Source organism: Delphinapterus leucas, unplaced genomic scaffold (genome assembly GCF_059928025.1).
Source record: "Delphinapterus leucas isolate spDelLeu-1000000601 "Yukka" unplaced genomic scaffold, BTC_Dleu_Yukka2 spDelLeu_asBTCV2_sq25, whole genome shotgun sequence".
NCBI classification, from domain to species: Eukaryota; Metazoa; Chordata; class Mammalia; order Artiodactyla; family Monodontidae; genus Delphinapterus; species Delphinapterus leucas.
In genome coordinates, this window is record NW_028322234.1 from 17,286,469 (window position 1) to 17,308,590 (window position 22,122).

General features: G+C 55.5%; 1 protein-coding gene across 2 annotated transcripts; it reads left to right on the forward strand.

Moving 5' to 3' along the window:
• The first annotated feature begins 835 nt into the window (after window positions 1-835).
• Window positions 836-22,095, forward strand: TJP3 (tight junction protein 3). 2 transcript variants are annotated; one of them, XM_089905698.1, is made up of 21 exons: window positions 836-1,086; window positions 5,069-5,125; window positions 5,241-5,350; window positions 6,082-6,184; window positions 6,428-6,776; window positions 8,475-8,578; window positions 9,636-9,795; window positions 10,073-10,181; window positions 12,598-12,656; window positions 12,893-12,959; window positions 13,108-13,264; window positions 14,126-14,234; window positions 14,378-14,615; window positions 15,207-15,418; window positions 16,551-16,646; window positions 18,945-19,015; window positions 19,432-19,642; window positions 19,731-19,831; window positions 20,148-20,456; window positions 21,419-21,465; window positions 21,844-22,095. In XM_089905698.1, the coding sequence occupies exons 1-21, from the start codon at window positions 1,069-1,071 to the stop codon at window positions 21,944-21,946; spliced, it is 2,790 nt and encodes a 929-aa protein (XP_089761824.1). In that variant the 5' UTR covers window positions 836-1,068; the 3' UTR covers window positions 21,947-22,095. The 2 variants fall into 2 exon arrangements, with proteins under 2 accessions (XP_089761824.1, XP_022413123.2); XM_022557415.3 differs by having other exon boundaries at window positions 838-1,086; window positions 20,169-20,456; window positions 21,844-22,094.
• Window positions 22,096-22,122: the final 27 nt, after the last annotated feature.

The window sequence follows — 22,122 nt, forward strand, 5'->3', positions numbered from 1 at the left end:
CCCTGATCCTCCATTTTCCCCTCTGCCTCCCCCCTTCCCACAGTCTGGAGTTCCTCTCTGCCCAGTCTTGACTGGATGAGGCTGGGAAGGGGTGTCTATGCCCAGATTTGCCCCTTCAACCTTGGCCTGAGATGGGGCAAAGGAACAGCTGGGCCTCAAGGTCTATTTTTTTTAAGCACAAAGGAATGTGTGGGTGGGGCCGATGGTGGCTCCACCCATCCAGGTGACTTCCTCCCTCCCTCACCCCCAGGTAGAGGGTTTCCAGCTCTCGTCCTGTAGTTCCTAGATGGCTCCTGAGGGTGAGGCTGGGTGAGGAGAAAGAAGCCTGACCTTAACTCAGAGGAACCTAAAGAATTTCCTCCGCCCTCGCCGCCCCGCCCTCCCCAGCTGGGTTCCCAGCCAGGTGCTAGGTGTGAAGACAGGCGGGTACCACTGGATTCGGGGCAGGCCCAGAGGCGGCCGCTGTGCGCCTTCAGAGAGTCCATGCCCCTGGCCTCCCTGGGCCTCCGTTTTCTCTCTCTAAAATAGGGTAAACCTCCCGAAGATGGGGGTGACCCGAGAAAGACCAGCCCTATGCTCCTGAGGTCTCTGACCCTTGACTAGCTCCTAATCCAAGAGGGTCTCCCTACTGAATTTCAACATGTAGAGTTTTTCTCGGATGTTAAACTTTCCGAAGCGCAGGCTCCGTTCCGAACGTGGCTGTAATCCCTTCCGGGTCTTCCTTGCAGCCTTGCCTGGCCCGCCGCTGGCTAGTGCTCAGCTGGGCGGAAAACCCGGCCTGGAATTCCCACCCCTGGGCCTGGATCCTGTGTTGGGAGGGGAAGGGGGGACGAAGGCTGCCTCGGCGGCGTCCCGAAGGCGTGTCGGGGCGGGGGCGGAGCCGGTAGGGGCCACGGAGGAGGAAGAGGTGCAGGTGCAGCCCCAGCGGCGGAGCGGGCTGGAGGAGGGCGAGAGCCGGGGACCTGCTTCGCCGCGACCCTCCCCAGCCTCCTCCCTCACGCCAGGGTGGGGGCCAATTGTTTCTAGGCCCCCCTGGGGCAGAGGCACTGGACGGCCCCCGGGTGGACTATGGCGGTGAGATTCCAGGCGAGTAGCCCGCCGAGGGCGGGAGGGAGAGGGGACCGAGCTGGGGTCAGGGCTGGGACCTGGATCCAGGACCCCAGATCACCCTCTGCCTAGGTAACAGATGGGGAAACTGAGGCCCAGAGGAATGTGGTGGCTAGCCCGAGGCTGCACGGGCAGAGGCGTCCGCGCCCACTGGCCTCCAAAGCGGCCTCCGGGAGCTTCCTCTGTCCTGGGTCTGCCTTCGCAGGTAGACCTGAGTTCAAATCCCATTTTTTTCTCCGTAACTTTGGGCCGCTGAATCCATGCGTCTCCGAACCTCATCTATAAAGTGGACGGTGGTCACTTTATAGAAGGGTGTAGGAAGGATTCCAGGACAAAAGTGTGTTGCAAAGCGCCTGGCACGTAGTAGGTGCCCGGTTTCCCGGGAGATCAGCGGAGTTAAGCTTGAGCACTAAGGGCGGAATCGTGGGCAGGGACTTCATTTGTGGGCGGGAGCGGCTTTGGCGAATGCGGCTAGGCTGCGGACGAGGGGATCCCCATTTATTGGGTGCCTACTGTATACAGAGCCGTTCACTTGGGCGACCTGGTAGACATGGGCGTCGAGAGCCCCGTTTTGCACCGAGCAAGCCGACCGGGGCTGCGAGAGGAAATGTCTGTGGCTCTGTCTGGGGGGACTTCGCTCTCCAGGGCTGAAACTTGAATCGACTTTGTCACACCCACCCCGCTGGGTCTCAGGTCGGGCCCCAGAGGGGTAAACTGGCCTAGGCTGTTTACCTGGCTCGCCCCAGGCCGGACCGCCCGAGGCTCTAGGGCCGGGCAGTTCTGGTTCCCGCCGCCTCCTTCCCGGCAGCAAGGAACAGCTCCCAGAATCCAGTCCCCAGCTCGAGTATTTGCGACCCCCCCTTCCCCTCCCCCTCCCCACCCCCGCCGTTGTTCCCAGAGGTTGGAGTGGGGAGGGGGAGAGCGGACAGCAGCCTGGTAGCCAAGTGCCCGGGGCGGTGTGCCTTGGTAAGACCTTGTCCCTCTGGAGGCGTCTCCTCTCCGGTGTTTCTGTCCCGCGCGTGGCAGGGGGCGAGGACGAAGGCCTGGGCCCCGCCCCCTCGGAGCGCACCTCGACGGAGGCGGGGCTGAGGAGGCTAGGAACTCTGGACGTACCTGGTTGAGTTCCTGGCGGAATCAGCCTTTTATTCCACCATTCACGCATTCCTCAAACTCCCGCGTGCCTGGTCTTGTGGGGACAATGCTGGGGTCCCAGGGCCCCCAGCCCTGCCCACTAGGAATCCCCTGACTAGAGGGATGTAGGGGAGACAGGTGGACTGGGACATCCCAGGCCCCAGTAATCAGAGACGTAAAATGTGTGGGGGGGGGCGGGGGGCTTTGAGGACTCATTTCCTGGAGGAAGAGACAGCGGCACTGGGGCTGTGAAGGATGAATAAGAGTTTGCCAGGGAGCGCAGCATGTGCAAAAGCCTGGAAAGGAGCTGATTGGAGGGCCCATCACCAACGTACCCAGAGAGACAGCCCTGCCCAGCCTTCACAGACCAAGAGGAAAGACCAGAAACTCACTAACTGATGATTAAACAGGATAATTTAAGATGGTTTTGGATGTCATGAATAAAACCTCATAAATTAAGTAGGGAGGGGTGGTAGGGTGCCAGGGAAGATTGGCTAGTCTAGTAGGGTCCCCTGGGGAGGTTGCGTTTGAGCTGAGACCTGAGTGTCCGGGGCAGCTGTGTGCATCCTGGGAGGGTAACCAGCCACAGGGCACTGCCAGGGAAATGTTTGGAGGTGAACTAAGTTGAGGTGGGATGTGGCATTAGGCGTGACCCCATGGGTCATGGAGAGTCCTGCAGTATCCATGGAGGCAAACCTACACAAGCTGGGACAAGCCCCAGCCACCTGTGCCTGCCCCCTTAGGGGCCCTGACTCCCTGTGGGCTGTTTCTTAAAATAAGGCCAAGAAATCAAAATTCTGGGAGGCCGTTTAATGACACTAAGCATAAAATCAAAGCAAGTGAAAAGATTCTGTTCTGAAAAATAAGTTCAGAAAGAAATAAAAAAAAGCAGAAGGATACTGTAGCCCGGTGGTTAAGATTAAAGGTATGGGATGGGCTGCCAAGGTTTGCAGAGCGCTGTGTGAGCTCCAGCAGGTTACTGAACCTCTCTGGGCTTCCCTTTCCTTCCCTGTAAGGCAGGAAGGCAGGAATAGGAGAAGTGCCATTTCTGAGGTCACTCAGGCGTAAATGAATGGGTACGTGCAATGCGCTCGCTGGCAGCGCACGGAATAGTGTTGCTTAGCAATATTATGCAGAGGAAGAAGGTCATTATTATTACTTCTCACAACAGCACTGTCATCTCTCCTAGAGGCTCCTTCTGCTATTCGTGCATGACTCCACGCCCGCTTCCCACACCTCAGCGCTGAAAGACGGGGTGGCGGGGGTGAGGGAGGTACCCATTTCACAGATGGGGAAGATGAGGCTGGGAGAGGCACCACCACAGCCAGCAAAGGGCAGACTGCAGGATTTGAGGCTCAGTTGAGAGAGCAGACCTGGCTCCCAGGGGTGTCCGTGAGGCCCTGCCCTTGGCTTTGTTTCCCTCTTCTCTGCCCCCTTCCTACCTCGGGGGAGCCGGGAATGCTGCTCTCCCGGGAACCTCTAAGAAAAGGCACCAGAACACATCACACCAGCGGAGGGCTCACAGGGAGTCCCCCGCCCTTGCAGTGCTGAGCTGGGCAACCAGGCTGGGGAGGGAGCGTCATTTCTACAAGGCCCCCAGGGTAGTGGGACAGCCCCGCAGAAGGTAAGGGATGGGTGGGGGCTGGCTTCCCGGAGGGCTCCACATCCCCCGCTTCTGCCAGCATCTCCCGGCTGAGTGACCTCTACTCCCGGAGCCTGTGATCTCATCTGTACCCTGGGCTTGAAAATAACAGAATTCACGCCCCACAGCCCCACCCTCCAGCCCCACCCTCAACTGCTCTGTTGTCTTGGCAAGTGACTTCCCCTTTCTGTGCCTGGCTTTCCTCTTCTGTGATGGGGCATAATAGAATGCCCCTTAGTGAGCAGATTAAATGAGATCTTACCTGTGAAGTGCTTGGCGCAAAGGAAGCACTTCATTCATTCATTCATTTCTTAGATAGTTAGAATCTCTCCTATGATCCAGGCACTCAGGATCAACTTTGAATGAGGCAGATAAAAATCTCTGACCTCTGAAGCCAATATTCTAGAGGGAGAAGGGCAGTGACCAGATTTTAAAAACCTAGAGAGCGTCAAGGGATCACAGGTTCTGTGAATGAGGAATCAGGGAAAGGAGGATAAACTGGTCTGTTGTGGAATGGCAAGCATTTCAGTTCCAGACAGGGTGGTTGGGAGAAGGAGGTGAGGGAGTGGGCCAGGTGCAGATCTGGGGGAAGAGAGATCCAGGCAGAGGAGATGGCTCGTGCGAAGGTCCTGGGGCAGGACCGGGCTTGGTGTGTGGGAGGAACATCGAGGAGCCCTGAGTGTCTGGAGCAGAGTGAGACCCTTGTGTCTGCAGGCCTTGCTAGATCCCCACCACCACCACCACAAGGACTGAGCCAGACCTTCCAGAGGGACAGTGACAAGGACTAACATTTCCTCTGCTCCCACCACAGTATGGCACTATTAACATTTGGAGATGGGTCATTGTTTGTGGTGGGGTCTGACTGTGCACTACATGTAGGGGTTTGAGCAGCACCCCTGGCCCCCACCCCCTCGATGCCAGGAGCACCCCCCAATCATAACAACCACAGATGTCCCCAGATACCACCCAGTGCCCTCTGGGAGAGGGGGTAGAATGGACCTGGATTGAGAACCACTGATTTAAGTCCATTTTGCAGATGAGAAAACTGAGGTCTCAGGAGAGGTAGCAACTAACTCACAGACTTGGGCCATGAGAGTGTCAGAGCCAGGCTCCACACCCACCCAGGTATGGGGAGCCCTGATTGCTCTGATAGACCTCATGTCCACCTTCCCTGTCACCTCCCATCAGGTGCTGGACATGGAGGAGCTGACCATCTGGGAACAGCACACAGCCACGATCAGCAAGGTGAGGCCTCCCTCCCTCTGCGTGGGTGCTGATGGGAATGGTGGGTTGGTTCCTGCAGGGCAGCCTTCGTCCCAGTGAGAAGCAAAATCACGTTCTGTCTCTCATCCCCCCTCAGGACCCCCGCCGAGGCTTCGGCATTGCAATATCTGGTGGCCGAGACCGGCCCGGTGGATCAGTGGTTGTGTCCGATGTGGTGCCCGGAGGACCAGCTGAGGGCCGGCTACAGTGAGTGTCAAGGCAGCTGGGTTCCGGCGGGAGTGGGGGTGGGGGGACACATCAAGAGGAGGGAACTGTGTGGGCCCAAACCAGGAGGCTCGAAAGTGCCTGGCACCTTCCAGCTCTGTCAGTACGGGGCTTGGGGCTGGCAGAAGGACAGACAGTGACTAGCCCCCACTCTCCTCAAGGCACTGGTCCTCTGATGAGTTCTGGGGGTCATAGTGGCCCCAGGATGCTCCCGGAGCAAATATCCTGGAAACCTCTTTTTGGCTGGAGGGAGAGAGACCCAGTGTCCTGAGCCCTTGGGGATAGGAGGCTCCTGGGAGTTATGTTGGGAAAATGGTTCTGGGATCCAAGAGGCTGACGGGTGATATGGCTCAGCTCAGAATCAGCGACCAGCTTCAGAGAGAGAGAGTAAGAAACGGACAGGGAGAGAAGGGGAGAAAAGCAGGAAGAGGGGGCCCGAGAGAAAGAAGTGAGGGGGTACAGGGACACCAGGTGTAATTGCAGCTTATGTTCTATGATTACATTTCACTATGTGGGTTCTGCGATCAGCCCCATTTTACAGATGAGGAAACTGAGGCCCAGAAGGATAAATGTCTTCATGAGTCTGGGGACACCAGTAAATCAGAACCAGGCTTTGTACACATGGGGGTACCTTCCAGGGGCCCTCAGGGCAGGCCTGGGGAGAGGGGCTCCTGGGTGATGTCTCCTCCCTGAGATCCGGCCTCCTCCCTCAGGACAGGGGACCACATCGTCATGGTGAATGGGGTCTCCATGGAGAGTGTCACCTCCACCTTCGCCATTCAGATACTCAAGACCTGCACAAAAGTGGCCAACATTGTGAGTGGGGGCTCGGTGGGAGAGGCAGCCCCTGGCTGAACCCCACTTCTCCTAGTCCTGTTGCCCATGGGCAGTATGAGTATAAGCTTCCCCAAGCAAGTGGAATCTTGTTTCCATTCACAGCTTGGATGTTAAGGCCCAGAGGGACCAGTGTCCCCCAGGGTTCCCCAGGGTCCGCCATGGGATGGGGCAAAGCCTTGAGCTGCCCCCTGCCACCCCGACCATTTCTGCCTGCCCTAACAGACAGTGAAGCGTCCCCGGAAAGTCCAGCTGCCCGCCACCAAGGCCACCTCTGGCCTGGGACACCAGGACTCAGATGAGGACGATGGGCCGCGGCGCCTGGACGAGGCTGACCATGGCCAGGGCTATGAGGGTGACACGTCCAGCGGCTCTGGCCACTCCTGGGGCGAGCGCTCCCGCCGGCCAAGGACAGGTCGCCGGAGCCAGGCCAGCAGCCATGGGCGCAGGAGCCCGAGCGGCGGCTCCGAGGCCAACGGGCTGGCCCTAGTGTCTGGCTTCAAGCGGCTGCCGCGGCAGGACGTGCACATGCGGCCCGTGAAGTCTGTGCTGGTGCGGAGGAGAGACAGCGACGGTGAGCGTGGGGGCCACGTTGTCGGCAGTGGGGCTTGGCATCCTCGAGAACAGGCGGCACTGCTGCCCCAAAACCTGATCACATGTGGTGTGTGGTCAGCAGAATAATGGCCTCCAAAGATACCCACATCCTGGTCCCAGGACCTGTGGATGTGTCACCTCATAGGGCAGAGGGGACTTTGCAGGTGGGGTTAAATTAAGGCCCCTGAGATGGGGATGACCGTGGATTCCCTGGGGGGCCTAGCGTCATCCCAGGGTCCTTATAAGAGGGAGGCGGGAGGGTCAGAGGCAGAGAGAGACAGGAGATGCTGCACTGCTGGCTGTGAGGATGCAGGAGGGGCCGCGAGCCAGGGATGCGGAGCCTCTAGAAGCTGGAAAAGGCGGGAACCGATGCTGCCCTGGAGCCTCCGGAAGGACCAGCCCTGCCCACACCTGGATTTTAGCCCCGTGAGGCCCATTTCAGACTATTCGATAAATTTGTGTTGTATTATAGCCATTACGTTTGTGGCAGTTTGGTACAGCAACGGGAAACTCACACATCATGACATCAGTAGACTGTCAAGGGAGTAGTAGGTATAGAACAGTAGGGACGTGATCTCTCATTCCTGTCTTGAGTCAATGGCAGTATTGTGACCTTGGAATTCTGGTCATGATGTGACAAATGACACTGGGATATCTACCCCACATTGTAATTTTAATAATCCTGAAAACGCTCATCGTGATGTCACTGAGTATTGGGGTTGTGACCCCTAAGCCGCTTTGGTGATGTCATCAGGGTGTTGGGAAGGGACAGCCTGGGCTCGGCTCCTTCTCAGGTGCCTGCTGCTGACTGCTGCGCAATGATATCAGAATCCCTGCCCCAGGGCCTTTGCACGGGCTGTTCCCACCACCTGAAATGACCTTCCCAAGACTCCTGCAGGGTTGGCTCCCTTGCTTCATCCAAGACCCAGCTCAGACGTCACCCCCTGAGAGAGGCCATCCCCCAACACCTGTCCCCAAACTGCCCCTCTGCGGCCACTCTCCCCACCTCCTGGCTTATGCTCTCTCTCTTTTTTTCTTTTAATACTTTTTATTTTTTTAATTAATTATTTATTTATTTTAAAAATTTATTTATTTTTGGCTGCGTTGGGTCTTCGTTGCTGCGCGTGGGCTTTCTCTAGTTGAGGCGAGCAGGGGCTACTCTTCAGTGTGGTGCACGGGCTTCTCATTGCAGTGGCTTCTCTTGTTGCAGAGCACAGGCTCTAGGTGCGTGGGCTTCAGTAGTTGTGGCTTGCGGGCTCTAGAGTGCAGGCTCAGTAGTTGTGGCACACGGGCTTAGTTGCCCCGCAGCATGTGGGATCTTCCCGGGCCAGGGTTAGAACTTGTGTCCCCTGCATTGGCAGGTGGATTCTTAACCACTGCACCACCAGGGAAGTCCCCCAGCTTTCTCTCTTCCCAGCGCTCAGCATCACCGGGTGCTTGTGTGTTCCACCTCCCCCAACTACAGGGGACCAGGTCTGCTTTGTCACCCGCCAACAGGCACCTTCAGGGGGAGAGTGCCCGCTGGAAAGGGGCAGCAGGCTGAAGCCTGCTGCCTCCCTGCACGACAGCAGCCTGGAAGGTGGGATGGTTGAGGGCAGGTGAGAAGGCTGAGGTCTGAGAGCCCCTGGCAGCCCAGAACCCAGGCCCTGCCTCAGTTTCCCTCCTCTTCCACGCACAGATTTCGGGGTCAAACTGGGCAGTCAGATCTTCATCAAGCACATCACAGAATCGGGCCTGGCTGCCCAGAACAGCAGGCTCCAGGAAGGAGACCTCATCCTACAGGTGAGCCCCTTCTTCCTGTCAGGGGGCAGGGAGACCGGGGCCAGAGGGTAACAGTGTTACCGAGGCATATGGCACAGTCAGCAAAGCTGGTTCTGAACCACTTGCCTCCTGCATTCTGGCCTGTTTCACAAAGGTTGGAGATGGCTATGCAGGATTTTCCCCCCTTCCCCCCATCTGCTGCAAATCCATTGCCAAATGTCGGTTTCTAGCACCCCCTTTGGGTTGTCTGTTTCTAGTATCCCCAGAATCACATGACGTGCTGGCTACAGCACTGATTCATGGGCCTGCCTTAGGTGCCTGGATGCTAATGGTCCAGAGACCAGGCTTTGAGGAGCAGCTCTGCCTTAAGAGCTTGGTTTCCTTCTAGACTCCTCCCCTGAAAATCTGTTTCTAGTGATTCCTAGTGTTTGATATACAAATCATTTCTGGTTGATTGTTTCTAGAGCTTCCTCAGAGTTATCTGTTTCTAGTGACCCTGAAGAATTGTCTGTTTCTAGTAGTTTGGGGCTGACACTTGAAACAGAGCTTGGAGGTGGGGCTGGGGGCTAGAAGGGTTACTGAAAACAGACATTCCCAAGAGAAAATGTTAGCAATGGATTCCTGGTGAGCGGAGATGACACTAAATTCCTCCTAGGAATTGTATGTTTCTAATCAACTTCTAGATGTCTGTTTCCAGTACCTCCCAGAGATTGTCTGTTTCTAGTATCTACATATTTACTCCCTCTCCCCCAATTAGAGTTGTTTCTAATATCTGTTCCCAGTGTCTCCTGAGAAATTTCCCCCTCTGGGGAAATGAGAGTCAATCCATTTTTAATTTTTCCCTAGCGCCCCCCCCACCCCTCTTAGAAAATTGTCTGTTTCTAGAATTCTTCTGGAGGTCAGTTATTGGCATAGTCTCCTCTCACGGCAGGAATGCAATTCTATCATTTTCTGTTGAGAATGTCTGTTTTTAGTAACCCCTGAGGGTTGTGTGTTTCTAGTCCCCCTCACCAAGGTATCTGTTTCTAGTATCCCCTATCTCTCACGAACTTGCTTCCTCCTTCCTGATCCCTTTTAGATCAACGGGGTGTCCAGTGAAAATCTGTCACTGAGTGACACACGGCAACTGATCGAGAAGTCGGAAGGGAAACTGACTCTGCTGGTGCTCAGGGACCGGGGCCAGTTCCTGGTGAATATCCCTCCGGCCGTCAGCGACAGCGACAGCTCCCTTCTGGAAGGTGAGGGGCCAAGAGGCCAGCCCTGGGAGGTTCAAATGGAGGGCCAGGGAGGCAGGCTGTGCCAGGCAGGACCAAGCAGGAGTTGGGAAGCCTGGCCCTGAGAGGCTCAGAGAGGGACAGAAACTTGCCCAAGGCCACACAGCAAGTTAGGGCTGGAGGCCCTCAGCTGAGCCTGACTCTGGTCTGGGCCCCTTTGCTTAGAGGGGCCTGATGTGCCCCTCTGTGAAATGGCAGCCTGGAAGGCGTGCCCGTGGCTGAGACACCCTTTCCCCCGCAGACATCTCAGACCTCGGGTCAGAACTGTCTCAGGCGCCACCATCCCATGTACCACCGCCACCCCAGCATGGGCAGCGGAGTCCGGACGCCAGCCGAACCAGCTCCCCCACGTATGTAACCTCATCGGCTAGAATGGCCAAGTGGGATGGGAACATGGGCCTATCTTTTCCAACATGGGGTAGCCTTGAGGGTGCAGTCATGGCAGCCTGCCTGGAAGAGGCCTCTCCTTCCACACACAGTCCTTCTTGCCTCCTTATTGTGGCTCAGGGTTCTCGGTCCTGGGAGAACCAGATATGGATGGACTTAAAGCAGAAGGGATAACAGAATTTTACAACAAGCCCTAGAAGACTTCAAAATGCATAAGCCCCGTCACCGAGCAAGGCTTTTAGAGAGTTCTCTTGGGAGTGAAATAGCCACAGCTGTGTGCAGGGATTAGAGGATGCTTATTCGTTATGATGATGTTTATAAAAGGGACAGAGTAGCAGTTACTTTGTTAGTCTCCTGGGGCTGCGGTAACCAAGTGCCACAAACTGGTCGGCTTAGAACCACAGAAATTTATGGTCTCAAAGCCCTGGAGACTGAAGACTCAAGTCACGGTGTCAGGGCCACACTGTCTCTCAAGGCTCTTAGGGGGAAATCTGTTCCAGGCCTTTCTCCTAGCTTCTGGTAGCCTCCAGCATTCCTTGGCTTCCAGGTGGCCGTCTCCCCGCTGTGTGTCTTCATGTCATCTTCCCCCATGTATGTGTCTCTGTGTCCAGATGTCCCCTTTTTATAAGGACACCAGTCAGACTGGATTAGCCACCGCCCCCACCCCAGTATGACCTCAAGTTCACTAATCGCATCGTGATGACCCTGTTCCCAAATGAGGTCCCATTCTGAGATCCTGGGGGTTAGGACTACAACAGGTGAATTTTGAGGGTACACAATTCAACGCCTTAAAAAACATGATTGCACAACACTTGGGGATTAGGTAACAGGCACCTCATTTAAGCCTGCAGTCCCCTGTGAAGTAGGGGGTTGTATCTGTTATCTACAGCCGCATAACAAATGACCCCCAAACCTGGCCGCTTGAGATAATGGTAAACATGTATTACCTCACTGTTGCTGACAGTCAGGAATTGGGGACAGCTTAGCTGGGTGGTTCTGGTTCATGGTCTCATGAGGTTACAGTCAAGACGTGGCCTAGGGCTGTGGGCTTTTGGGAGTGGATGATCCCCTTCTAAGCTCCCTTGCATGGCTGTTGGCAGGAGAACCAGGAGGTGGGGGTCATTGCGGTCCATTTTAGAGGCCAGAGGAGGGCCCACGCCAAGGCCCCAGATCTTACTCCACCACTAATTAGGGCACTAACTAGCGGTGACACAAGGAGATGGTGTGTGTGTGCTTGGCCCGTAGTGAATGCTCTTTATTACAATTGTTATAATATAATCCTTTCTTGGGAATATTAGACAGCCATGAAACAGGATGTCTCCGAGAGTATATTGAAAAGGCCTTGGGAAAATGCACTTGGCATTGTGTACGGTGAATGAACCGGATTGCAGAATGACACAGGGCAGCATCTCAAATGGTTTGGGGGACTCTTGTGTGATCTTCCCGGGGATTCCATGGGCACACAGAAGGATCTGTGGACAGACAGCTCCAAGTAGCTTGATGTGTTTCTCCGATGCAGACCCTGCACTCTTTGAACCTGCCCCGTAAGACCTGGGCTGGGAGTACATCATTCTCAAGTGTCTTTCCCCACCCCCAGTCACTCAGCACTGGGGGTTCATAGGCTGTATGTCGGAAATGCTAACGTATGGCCTGATCTTGATTTTCTTTCAGAAGTATATATTTCCTCACCATTTCTTTGAAAGCATCTGAAAGATCTGGAAAGTAACTCTTCTGTGCTGACAGTGGGTTGATTTTTCAGGGAAATTTCTTTCCATCCTGTGATTTAACTCTGTGTTAGTCTGCTCAGGCTGTTAACAAAACACCATAGGCAGGAGGCCGGAAGTCCATGGCCAGGGTGCTGGCATGGCCGGTTCCTAGTGAAGGCTTCTTCCTGGCCCATGGACGGCCTCCTTCCTGCTGTGTGTTCCCACGGTGGAGAGAGTGATCTCTGGTGTCTTTTATAAGGACACTAATCCCGTCATGGGGGCCCCACCCTCATGACCTCATGTAAACCTGGTCACTTCCAAAGGCCCGCCTCCTAAGACCATCCCACTGGGGGTTAGGACTTCAGCATATGAATTTGGGGGGACACAGACATTGTGTCAAGAGCACCTTCTATAACTTTTCACTAATATTAAAACAGTAAACATGACTGTCACAGGCTCACCTCATTTTGAGGCCTTGACTCGACTCAGCCATCCCAGGGCTCGGAGGAGGAAACTCGGGCTCAGAGAGGGGAAGCAGAGGGCCGGAGGTCACACAGCTGCAGAGGGGCAGGACCAGGATTAGAACCCGAGTGCCGATAAATTAAAATTCTTCTAAAAATTGCTGCTCAACATCCCCCCACCCCCACCTCACCTCAAATCTGTACCCCACCAGGGAGAGCCCCCAGCTTCGGCAGGAAGGTTCAGTGGATTCTAGGACTGCGTCAGAACCAGGTGAGCAGAGGGTGGTGACTCTGAGCACCCCTCCTCTGATTTTTCTGATCGCAGCCAATGAGGCTCTACCGAGCAGAGTGGGGAAGGTGGGCACAGACCTAAGAGGCCAGGGACAGTTCCCTGGGAAGAAGCGGGGGGCTGGGGGCTGCATTCCAAGAGGCAGGGACACCCCCCAGCAAAGGTTTGGTGGCTGGATCAGTCAGTGTGCTCGGGAAAAACTGGCTGTTCCCTTTCAGACTCCCCGCGGCGAAGGAGCTGTGATATGCACAGCGTGCCTAGCGGTCAGAGCGTGGAGGACCACGGGTATGTGCTCCAGGACAGAGCCCCCCAGCTGAGAACCCGCACACCCGGGCTGCCTCCTGCTTCCCATCACCTGCCTTCTCGCACCAGCATGGGGGTGGGGCTCTCCCATCCTCGGCCTGATGCCGACTGTCTCTGCCTCACTGCTCAGGTACAGCCCCGCCTCGCGGGTGGTCCGCTTCCTCAAGGGCGCAAATATTGGGCTGCGGCTGGCCGGAGGCAATGACGTGGGCATCTTCGTGTCCGGGGTGCAGGCGGGCAGCCCGGCAGATGGGCAGGGCATCCAGGAGGGAGATGAGATTCTGCAGGTGAGCGGGGGAGGCTGGTGGTGGGCCTGCTGGGTGGTACCCGAGTCTGTTACTGCTTGTGTGTCCTCCCCCGGTGACCCCCTGGGGACTGGCAAGACCCCCAGAGACATTCAAACATTTTAAGGGCTTCCCAGCCTGGGGCATGACCTTGATGATTGGGTCATGACCTTGTGCATGTCACATCCTTGTTGTCAATGTCATGACCTCGATGTTCAGCTCACCACCTTTCCCAGGTCACTGCCTCGTTATCGATGTCACAGTCTCCTTGTTTGTGTCACTGAGTTGACCGTGTCCTGACCATGTTGCCTGGGCCGCACCCTTGATCCCTGCGTCCATCCACAGTCCCTTTCTGTGCCACCTCCAGTCTCCCGTGTCCGGGTCGTGGCCTTATCCAGGTCGCGCCTTCGTGGTGTGTCTTTACCTCCATGATAATCAGTGTCTGTGACCTGCTGTCCGGGTCTGTATATTGTGTCCCTGTCACGACCGCATGTCTGTCTTGACTCTTTCAAGTATCACAAAATTCTCACCAGTGTCCTGGTCCTGTCACAGCTGTGACCCCTCATTCCCATGTCTCGATGTTGACAACCCACAGAGCCTCGGTTATGCCTGTACCGATTGCATTCCCTGTATCCTGGTTTCTGGGCCAGACCTTCACGTGTGTGTGTGTGTGTGTGTGTGTGTGTGTGTGTGTGCCCCTTTCGGAAAGTGCCCCTTTTGGGGCAGTGCCCCTTTCGGAAAGCCGTCCCCCAATCTCTGGGGCTCTTGACAGCAGCTCTGGAAGGAGTTGGGTGGAGGGCTTTGTCTGGAGGAAGAGCTGGGATCTTGTGCCCTTGTCCCACCCCTGCACCCTCTTCCCGGCAGGTGAATGGTACTCCATTCCAGAACCTGACTCGGGAGGAGGCTGTGCAGTTCCTGCTGGAGCTGCCCCCGGGCGAGGAGGTGGAACTGATGACGCAGAGGAAGCAGGACAGTGAGTGTGTGTGAGTGTATGTGCGTGAGTGTGTGAGAGTGTGTGTGTATGTGAGAGTGGAGCTGGGATCCACGGCCAGGCCCTGGGGAGGGGTCGGGTCTGGGCTGTGGCCCTGCTAGCTCAGGAAGCCTCCCTGTCCACAGTCTTCCGGAAGATGGTGCAGTCCGGCGTGGGCGACTCCTTCTACATCCGCATGCACTTTGAGATGGAGCCCAGCCCGCCGTCTGGCCTGGGCTTCACCCGCGGAGATGTCTTCCACGTGCTGGACACGCTGTACCCCGGCCCTGGGCAGAGCCACGCCCGCGGAGGCCACTGGCTGGCGGTGCGCATGGGGCGTGACCTCCGGGAAAAAGAGCGGGGCATCATCCCCAGCCAGAGCAGGTGCGGACCGCCCACTGGGACAGGGCACAGCATCACTACTTAGCATCCTTGGTGATTCCCTCTAGGGAGCCATGCAGAAGGCTCAGGGCTGACCAGTCAGCGCTTGTATGAGTTTCCTGCAGGTGCTGTAACAAATTACCACAAACCTAGGGGCTTTGAACAACACACTTTTATCCTCTCATGTTCTAGGGTCAGAAATGAGTCTGATGGGGCTAAATCCAGGCGTGGGCAGGGCTGGTTCCTCCAGAGGCTCCAGGGCAGCATCGGTTCCGCCTTTTCCAGCTTCTAGAGGCGCCGCATCCCTGGCTCGCGGCCCCTCCTGCATCCTCACAGCCAGCAGCGCAGCATCTCCCGTCTCTCTCTGCCTCTGACCCTCCCGCCTCCCTCTTATAAGAACCCTGTGATGACACTAGGACCCCCGGGGAATCCAGGGTCATCCCCATCTCAGGGGCCTTAACCCCACCTGCAAAGTCCCCTTTGCCGTGAGAGGTGACATATTCACAGGTCCCGGGATTCGGCCTTGGACATCTTTGGGGCTGTGATCCTGGACCCCGGACCCCGGTGCTCACTCATCTCCTCTCTTCTCTCCAGGGCAGAGCAGCTGGCCAGTCTGGAGGCTGCCCAGAGGGCCATGGGGGTCGGGCCTGGAGCCTCGGCGGGCTCCAGCACACGGGCCGAGTTCTGGCGGCTGAGGGGTCTTCGTCGGGGAGCCAAGAAGACCACCCATCGGAGCCGTGAGGATCTGTCGGCTCTGACCAGACAGGGTCATTACCCGCCATATGAACGCGTGGTGCTGCGAGAAGGTGGGCCAGGGTGGGAGGGGCCGAGGGGGGCCCTCAAGTAAGAGTGTTCAGAAGCCACAATCCTCACCTCTCTCCTTCCACCCAAAATACCCCCTTTTGGTTACTTTAGGATGAAAATACACACGCACAAAACCAGCACATAGATCCTTTCCCTACCCGAGAACCAGGGGTAAAAATACACCTCATTCAGATTTCAGGAAGGGAAGAGATTAAGCTCTTGCCCACAGCCTCAGGGCAGAAGGATTAAAACCAGGTGCTGAGGCTTTTTAAAGAAAATGGCAGGAGGGTGGGAATAGCAGGTGAGCCAGGACGGGAAAGGGCTGAGCTGCTTTCCAGCTGCTGGTCCATCGTCCAGACGAAAAAGACTCAAATATAAAAGACTACGTACTTAATTTCTACCCCCAGCCAACGAAAGTTTAGAAATCTGAACATATCAAGTTTTTAAGAGCAAGAGAGAAGGAGAGGAGAAAAAGAGAGAAGGGTCAGGTGTAAAGAGTGGTCTGCTTACTCGCTTTTCTCCGGCCAAGATGCCTTCTGCACCCACTTCCTCACTGGTAAAAGGGAGTATTGGTGAGGCCAGGGGTCAAACAAGCTCTTCCTGCAAAGGGCGAGACAGTATTTTAGGCTTTACAGGCCAGATGGTTTCTGTCCAAATGACTCAACTCTGCAGGAAGGCAGGAGAGAGGGGACATGCTGGATGTGGCTTTGTGCCAATAAAACTTTATTTACAAAAACAGGCAGTGGATCAGATGTGGCCTGAGGGTTGTAATGGTGGTTGCCAATCACTGAGTTAGCTGGGTTCAGCTGCTCTGACAGACCCCAAACTGTATAAACAAGAAGTTTCCTTTTCAAGTAACAGTCCCAGTATAAGAAGGCCAAGAGGTCTCACACCTTCCCTTGAAGGATACAACCCAGATTTCACACATCATTCTGCTTGCATCCCATTGGCTGGGATGTAGTCACATGGCCATCCTTAGCTTCAAGGGAGGCTGGGAGTTGTAGTCTTTAGCTGGGCAGCTATGGGCCTGGCTAGATCTACTATGGAGAAAGTGGAGAGGCAGTTGCACAAGAAGCTAGCAGCCTTTGCCCCGCATGGGATCCTGATTCTTGTCATTGATTCTCTGCCCTGCAGCCAGTTTCAAGCGCCCGGTGGTGATCCTGGGACCTGTGGCTGACATTGCTATGCAGAAGTTGACTGCTGAGATGCCTGATGAGTTTGAAATTGCAGGTGAGAAACCAGGTCCCATAGCAACCTCATTGGTGAATCATTTCATAACCCTTTCCCAGGTTGAGGCAGCTTGATAAGGGGGCTGCTAATGATGCTGTTTGGGGGAAAGAGTAAGAACAACCATGCCAAACATGAGGCAGATCAGCCGCCAGCAGCCCCTCCAACCCCTGGGCCAGAAATCCTCAAACAATCTTGCCACCCTTTACCTGGATAGAGCCTCAGAATCCTTCTTAACACAGTTCACCAAGCAGCCATTGCCAATGGAGCCAATTGGACAATTGCCAGTTGTCTGTCTGTTCAAGAAATTTGTCTGTTGAGCTATAGACACAGCATCGAACGAATACACAGGGTCTCCTGAGGAGACCAAAAATGAACAACTGCAGGAACAATTAAGCTAGAGTAGGGAATCAACAAATTACAGCTCCTGGGCCAAATATGGCTGTTTTTATTCAGCCTGCTAATTAAGAATGGTATTCAGAGACTTCCCTGGTGGTGCAGTGGTTAAGAATCCACCTGCCAATGCAGGGGACACGGGTCCGAGCCCTGGTCTGGGAAGTCCCACATGCTGCGGAGCAACTAAGCCCGTGTGCCACAACTACTGAGCCTGAGCTCTAGTGCCCGCGAGCCACAGCTACTGAGCCCATGTGCCTAGAGCCCGTGCTCCACAACAAGAGAAGCCACCACAATGAGAGAAGCACATGCACCGCAACGGAGAGTAGCCCCCCCCTCACCGCAACTAGAGAAAGCCCGTGTGCCACAATGAAGACCCAATGGCAGCCAACAATAAATAAATTTAAAAAAAAAGAATGGCATTGATATACTTTTTTATTTTATTTTATTTTTGAAATAGGTGTGGCTCTTTTATTTATTTATTTATTTTTGGCTGAGTTGGGTCTTCGTTGCTGCGCGTGGGCTTTTCTCTAGTTGCGGTGAGTGGGGGCTACTCTTTGTTGAGGTGCGTGGGCTTCTCAGTCCAGTGGCTTCTCTTGTTGTGGAGCATGGGCTCTAGGCGCACGGGCTTCAGTAGTTGTGGCACACGGGCTCAGTAGTTGTGGCGCACAGGCTTAGTTGCTCCATGGCATGTGGGGTCTTCCTGGACCAGGGCTCAAACCCGTGTCTCCTGCATTGGCAGGCAGATTCTTAACCACTGCGCCAGCAGGGAAGCCCAAGAATGGTATTGATATATTTTAAATGGTTAAAAAGAAGTTAAAACATTTTTTTTGTGACATGTGGAAAGAACTGAAAGCTGCAACTTGAACAGATACTTGTACATGAAGATTCATCATGATTCACGGCAGCTGAAAGATGGACACAACCCAAGTGTCCATCGACAGGTGATGGATAAATAAAACGTGCTCCATACACACCGTGGAATATTATTCAGCCTTAAGAAAGGAAGGAAATTCTGACACTCACTACAACATGGATGAACACTGAAGACATGATGCTCAGTGAAATAAGTCAGATACAAAAAGACACACACTGTCTGATTCCACTCACAGGAGGTCCCTAGAGGGGTCACATCCACAGAGACAGGAAGTAGATGGTGGGGGCCAGGGGCTGGGGGAGGGGGATGGGGAGTCAGTGTTTCATGGGGACAGAGTTTCAGTTTGGGAAGATGAGAAAGTTCTGTAGATGATGGTGGGGATGGTTGCCAAACAGTGTGAATGCACTTAATGCCACTGATCTGTGCGCTTAAAAATGGTTAAGATGGTACATGTTATGTTACACACATTTTACCACAACAAAGAGAAAAAAGGCAAGTATGCGTCCCCCTCCTTTTAGGCCCCAGCGTGCCTTCTCCCTCAGCTGCCATGCTAGCTAGGAGGGCTTCCTAGAGGAAGTAGTACTCCATCTCATGTCCTAGAGGACACATAGGGGATGGGAGAGTAGCTTCTTTCGGGTCACAGCCCAAGCAAAGGCCCAGAGTCGGGACCGAGCCTGGGAAAGTGAGTGTGTGGAGCACAGACTATGCATCCGTCTCCCCATCATGCCAGTCGTTGGCTCAGTGACTCTGAGCTGGTGACCGTATGTCCCTGGCTCAGTTTCCCCATCTGCCAGTAACAGCCACTCCTGTTCAGGAGGAGGAGGTGAGGGTCGTGGTCAGGAGGGGACCCAGTGTGGTGTCAGAGGCGGGGCCAGCAGGAGCTGCTGCTGCTGCTGCTGGCGTTAGGATTTCTCTCTAGGGCCATGGGGAGCCGTGGTGGGTTCTTGAGCAGGGGAGGGGCAGGGAGACCTGAATTTGAAGGGCCAGTGGACTGCCCTCCCGAAGCTGCCAGTCGCCTCTCCCCTCCACAGAGAGCATGTCAAGGACCGACAGCCCCTCCAAGATCATCAAACTGGACACCGTGCGGGTGATTGCAGAGAAAGTAAGCAAGGCTCTGCTGTGGGTCCCATTTCATGGATGGGGAAACCGAGGCCCAGGTCTCCAACCTGTTCTGGCCCCACACCCCGCAAGTGTGGTTTTCCCCCTCTTGGAGGCTTTGTGATGTGGGGGACTTGAGGGAGACAGAGCCTGCCCAGAGTCACACAGCAGCAAGTCCTGGGAAGAGGCAGAGACTCAAACTGGGGCTCTGGTGCTCAAGACACTGTGGCCTGGGCTACCACCAAGCCCCACCCCAACATGCTGGCCTGCAGATATGAGAGGCTGGGGTCCACTCTGACCTCAGACTCTTCATCTCTGTCTCTCTGATTCTTCACCTGTCTCTGATGCTCTGTCTCTGGGTGTTTTTCCCTCCACTGTCTGTCTCCCTCCCCCACGGCCCCCAACATTGGCCCGGCCCAGGACAAACACGCACTCCTGGACGTGACACCCTCAGCCATTGAGCGCCTTAACTACGTGCAGTACTACCCAATCGTGGTCTTCTGTGTCCCCGAGAGCCGGACAGCCCTCAAGGCACTGCGCCAGTGGCTGGCCCCCGCCTCCCGCCGCAGCTCCCGCCGCCTCTACGCTCAGGCCCAGAAGCTGAGGAAGCACAGTGACCACCTCTTCACAGGTGGGGCGGGAGCTCAGGGTCTGGGGTGGGTGGTGGGTCCTGGCCTGAGTCTCCCAGCCATGCTGATACCCCTCCCCACCACCCGCAGCCACCATCCCCCTGCAGGGCACAAGCGACTCCTGGTACCAAGAGCTCAAGGCTATCATCCGTGAGCAGCAGACGCGGCCCATCTGGACGGCCGAGGACCAGGTACCTGTGAGGGTTTGGGAACAGTCGCAGTTAGGGCTGGGTTAGGGGCCATGGCCAAGGCCCAGATTTGACCTGAGGCTAGGATCTGGACTTGGTTCCTGGGGTGAGATGGGATTGGGGTCTCCTCCTGACGCTGGAGGCAGGGTTGGGGCTCAGCTCAGATTTGGGGTCTCAGTCTGGACCAAGGTCAATGGTCAGAACTCACCTTGGGGTCAAGGGTTAAGGCTCAATTTGAGGTTGAGGACTGGAGTTTGGAAGGTGGTGTCCCGGGTCCGGGGTTTTCTCTAAGATCGGGGAGGGCCGGGGCTCGGCTCAGCCAGGCCATGTGCACCCGCAGCTGGACAGTTCCTCAGAGGACAACCTGGACCTCCCTTACCGCAGCCTGGCTGACAGCTCCGCGGATCTGAGCTGCGACAGCCGGCTCAACAGCGACTATGAGACAGACGGTGAGGGCGGTGTCTACACGGATGGCGAGGGCTACACGGATGGCGAGGGTGGGCCCCACATGGACGTGGACGAGGGGCCCCCGGCGCCAGCCCTGGCCCGGTCCTCGGAGCCCGTGCTGGAGGATGAGCCTCGGATCCTGCAAGATCACGGGAGATCCTCGGGTCACCAGGGGACCCAGGTGAGCAGAGCACCAGGCTGGCCCCAGCAAGGGTCTCGGGATGGGGCTGAGACACCTAGGGAGCCTATTTTCTGCCAGGATGTCGAGGAACAGATACTTCCCCGACCAGATCAGTAGCTTGGACCTGGATCTAGGGTACTTGAACCACTGAGTCACTTAAAGCAAATATTTAACCTCTGCATGAGTTTGCTTATCTGAGATACAGGGATTGATGGTAAAGTCTTGATGTCACAAGCTTGTTATTTTGTTGTTGTTGTTTTGTTTTTTGGCCATGCAGCTTGTGGGATCTTAGTTCCCTGACCAGGGATCGAACCTGGGCCCCCTGAAGTGGAAGCTCAGAGTCCTAACCACTGGACCGCCAGGGAATTCCCACAAGCTTGTTGTTTAAACAGAATACACTTAGTCCAAGTCCCGGCCCATGGGAGTCGGGTGTTTAACAATAACAAATATTGACTTAGCACTTATTCTCTGTGCGGCTGCCTCAGCCTCCAAGGTGCCTTTCTGTGAATTTGACAAATTCCTCCAGACCCTCTCTAGGGAAATGTAAAAATGTACGAGTCTATGATGTCTCTGGTAGAATGGTGCTCCGTGGGGTTGTGCAATACCCGACCTGCTCAACTGTCCATGGCATCCTGATTATGGGGCAGGCTCTCCTCTAAGCCCTTGACATATACGAATTCATTTATGAACTCCTGACAACAGCCCTCTGAGGAAAGTCACAGATGGGAAACCCCACTCCCCCTTTGCTGACAGGCTGGGAGATCACAGCCAAGGCCTTCCCCTGTCCCAGGCTGTTTTCTCATTTAAAATTGGGGATGAGCTCCAGACTTCTGTGGGGGCAAGGAGAAAGCCTGTGGGTAGCACTGTCGGGGGCAAAGGTGGGGAGGTGGGATGAAGTGGTTACTCATCCCAGTTTATCATACTTGGGGGATAAGTGTTAACCTCCTTTCTCCCTCTGCAAGGTGGATGGCCGCCACCCACAGGGTCAACGGCAACAGGACAGCATGCGGTAAGAGCCCCTGTACTCCACATTGGGGGACCTCAACCCTCCCCCTGGGACTCAGGGTGTGGGGTGGAGAAGAGACCTAGAACCAAGCTATGCCTTCGTGGTGTTGGGAGCCTACTGAGTGAGACAGAGCCAGACAGAGCTACTCCAAGCCCCATATAGTCAGCGCCATGGGAGTAGGAATCCTCTTCCTGGGAGGATTGGGAGGGGTCCCTGAAAGAGGAGAATTTGGAGCGGGCTTTGAAGGATGTATAGAAGTTTGTCAAGTCTTGCTCATCTCTGACTGCACCCCCTGTGCCTAGCCCAGGGTCAACTCAGATAATGGTAGGTAAGTCCCCACCGTCCCCACCCACAGCCTCTGTTCTATTTTCTGATCCCCAGGACATATGAGCGGGATGCTCTGAGGAAAAAGTTTACACGAGCCCGAGATGTGGAGTCCTCTGACGAAGATGGCTATGACTGGGGACCGGCCACTGACCTGTGACCCCTCCCAGGTGGCCAGCTGGCCTGTCCTCCCTTTTTCTCCCTGGAGCTGAGACTCAGCTTCCCACACAGAACCTGGGAACCTGCCTCCCTCTGCCCGGTCTTTAATAAATGGAGTATTTTCACAGCACTGGCTTCTAGTGACTTCCAGGGACAAGGGGCCAGAGTAGGGTGCTG

Excerpts from the sequence above, each read along its gene's own strand:
- TJP3 (XM_089905698.1), top strand. Across the intron at positions 19,016-19,431 it reads TGCGGGTGATTGCAGAGAAA|GACAAACACGCACTCCTGGA; the intron begins GTAAGCAAGGCT and ends GGCCCGGCCCAG. Across the intron at positions 19,832-20,147 it reads TCTGGACGGCCGAGGACCAG|CCAGGCCATGTGCACCCGCA; the intron begins GTACCTGTGAGG and ends GGCTCGGCTCAG.